The sequence below is a fragment of the Hibiscus syriacus genome, unplaced genomic scaffold (assembly GCF_006381635.1).
Source record: "Hibiscus syriacus cultivar Baekdansim isolate YM2019G1 unplaced genomic scaffold, ASM638163v2 tig00110828_pilon, whole genome shotgun sequence".
NCBI classification, from domain to species: Eukaryota; Viridiplantae; Streptophyta; class Magnoliopsida; order Malvales; family Malvaceae; genus Hibiscus; species Hibiscus syriacus.
In genome coordinates this window covers 969,938-972,316 of record NW_024062880.1, presented here as the reverse complement: position 1 = coordinate 972,316, position 2,379 = coordinate 969,938, and the positions used below count along the sequence as shown (strand labels likewise).

Genomic DNA, 2,379 nt, shown 5'->3' with positions numbered 1-2,379 from the left:
TGACATCCACGTTCATTGTTCAATTGTTCCTCATTGATTGTCTTAGCCATGGCTGCCAATAGGCTCACAGGTACCCTTCCGACGGACATGTTCACTAATCTTACTAGCTTATCAACGCTTTTCTTGGGAGGGAATCTTCTGTCCGGACGCATACCACCATCCATTGGCTATGCTTCGAGCTTAACTCGAGTCGACCTCGCAAACAACAGCTTCAGTGGCCAAATCCCATGGCTAGGGAAACTACCAAATATTCGAATATTAAGCTTACAGAGTAATCAGCTGGTTAATGATGAACCAAGAGGCATGGATTTCCTTACTTCTTTGGCAAATTCTCCCCAACTTGAAGTATTTTCGGTGGCTGAAAACCTTCTTACCGGTAAACTTCCGTCTTCCATAGGCAACCTCTCAAGACAACTTTCATTGTTGGTGATGAACAACAACTTTTTCCAAGGAACATTGCCTAGAGAAATAAGCAATCTGGTCAATGTAACCCTGTTCGCTTTTGAACACAATTCCTTAACCGGAAACATTCCATCTTCAATAGGAACTTTGCCAAATTTGCAGTACATTTTCTTACAAGAAAACAGATTCTCAGGAAAGATACCAGAGTCTCTGGGAAACCTGACATATTTGGCTGAAGTTCATCTAAGCAACAATCTCTTAGAAGGAACCATTCCGTCAAGTTTCGGAAACTGTCAGCGTCTTCAGTTGCTAGACCTTTCAGTTAACTTGCTTAATGGTACCATACCACCAGATATATTTCGAATCCCGAGTTTCGGTAAGGTCTTGAACCTCTCTTTCAATTCTTTAACCGGATCTGTTCCATCCGACATCGGTAGTCTAAATATGATTCAAGCGATAGACTTCTCGAGTAACCGATTATCTGGGGGTATACCTTTCACCATTGGAGATTGTTCAAGCCTTATGTATTTGGATATGTCTAGAAACTCATTTCAGGGAACCATACCAAATTCTCTAGACAAATTGAGAGGGATAGAGTATATTGATATCTCTTCAAACAATCTCACCGGTAACATCCCGGCTTCTTTAGAATCTTTAAGGTTCTTGCAAGTTTTAAACCTGTCCAGGAACCAACTCTCAGGGGAGGTTCCAACAGCAGGGATTTTCGGAAACTTGACAGTCGTTTCTGTTTCCGAAAATCTCAAGCTTTGTGGTGGAGTACCTGACTTGGAACTACCCAAATGCGATTCTCCTCGAGAGAAGTCCAGTGGTTTGAGATTGAGAATTGTACTAATAGCGACGTTTGCATCGATTGCATTCATCTTGGCTTCTGTGTTAGTCTTCTGGTTAGTGAGTAGAAAGAAAGATTTGGGCGTCCATCAGGTTAAGGAGGAAGCGGATTCACTGGAGATATATCCGATGTATAGGCAACACGATCTCAAACTCGCCACTCGGAATTTCAGTTCAGAGTGTTTGATTGGAGAGGGTAGCTTTGGATCAGTTTACAAGGGTGTTCTAAATGATGGAAGTGTAGTAGCTATCAAGGTCTTCAAAATGGGACAACATGGAGCTTCCAAGAGCTTTCTAGCAGAATGCGAAGCTCTTCGACGTATCCGACACCGGAACCTCGTTAAAATCATAAGTGTATGTTCAGCAGGCGATTTCAAGGCACTAGTACTTAAGTTCATGCCAAATGGAAACTTGGAACAATTACTTCACCCAAGAAGTGAAGCTTCTGAGGTAGGAAAAGCTCTTGGAATGAACCAGAGATTGAATGTAGCTGAAGATGTTGCCTCAGCACTGGAGTACCTGCATCATGATTGCGAAACCCCAGTCGTGCACTGCGATCTCAAGCCGAGTAACGTTCTCCTGGACGAAGAAATGTCGGCTCATCTCACCGATTTCGGACTTGCAAGAATCCTACTTAGAAATTCTCCCAATGCTCATTTTAGTAGTTCACTTGGACTAAAAGGTTCAATTGGCTACATGGCTCCAGGTAATGTTTTGTATTGATTTTATCTACTGTTTTAAGTCATCCGAAAGCTGATCATATTGAGTAATGCAGAATACGGCACTGGTGCTGGCGTGTCAACACGAGGCGATGTCTACAGTTTCGGTATAGTGATCCTTGAGATGTATACGAGGAAAAGACCAGTGGAGAAATGGATTTGCAGAAATGGGTTTCAATGCATCTTCCTGGTAATTTCCAGGACATTGTGGATCATGAACTTAAGCAGAAAGAATGGCAGCCGGCATACGATGACGGCATCGGCCGAATGTTAGAAATGGGATTGATGTGTGCAAGTAAATCACCTGTAGAACGACCAACCATGAGAGAAGTCTCTGTAATGATAAAAAATGTCAAGGCAAGTTTATCAGAGTGATAGTAATGTATTATAATTATAATCGGTAGGGTCT

The 2,379-nt window shown here is 42.3% G+C and overlaps 1 protein-coding gene across 1 annotated transcript; it reads left to right on the top strand.

Annotated features, from left to right (window-relative positions):
* LOC120142394 (probable LRR receptor-like serine/threonine-protein kinase At3g47570) lies at nucleotides 1-2,379 on the top strand. Its single transcript, XM_039157100.1, has 2 exons — nucleotides 1-1,957; nucleotides 2,027-2,379. Exons 1-2 carry the CDS (start codon nucleotides 49-51, stop codon nucleotides 2,242-2,244), a joined length of 2,127 nt encoding a protein of 708 aa, XP_039013031.1. The 5' UTR covers nucleotides 1-48; the 3' UTR covers nucleotides 2,245-2,379.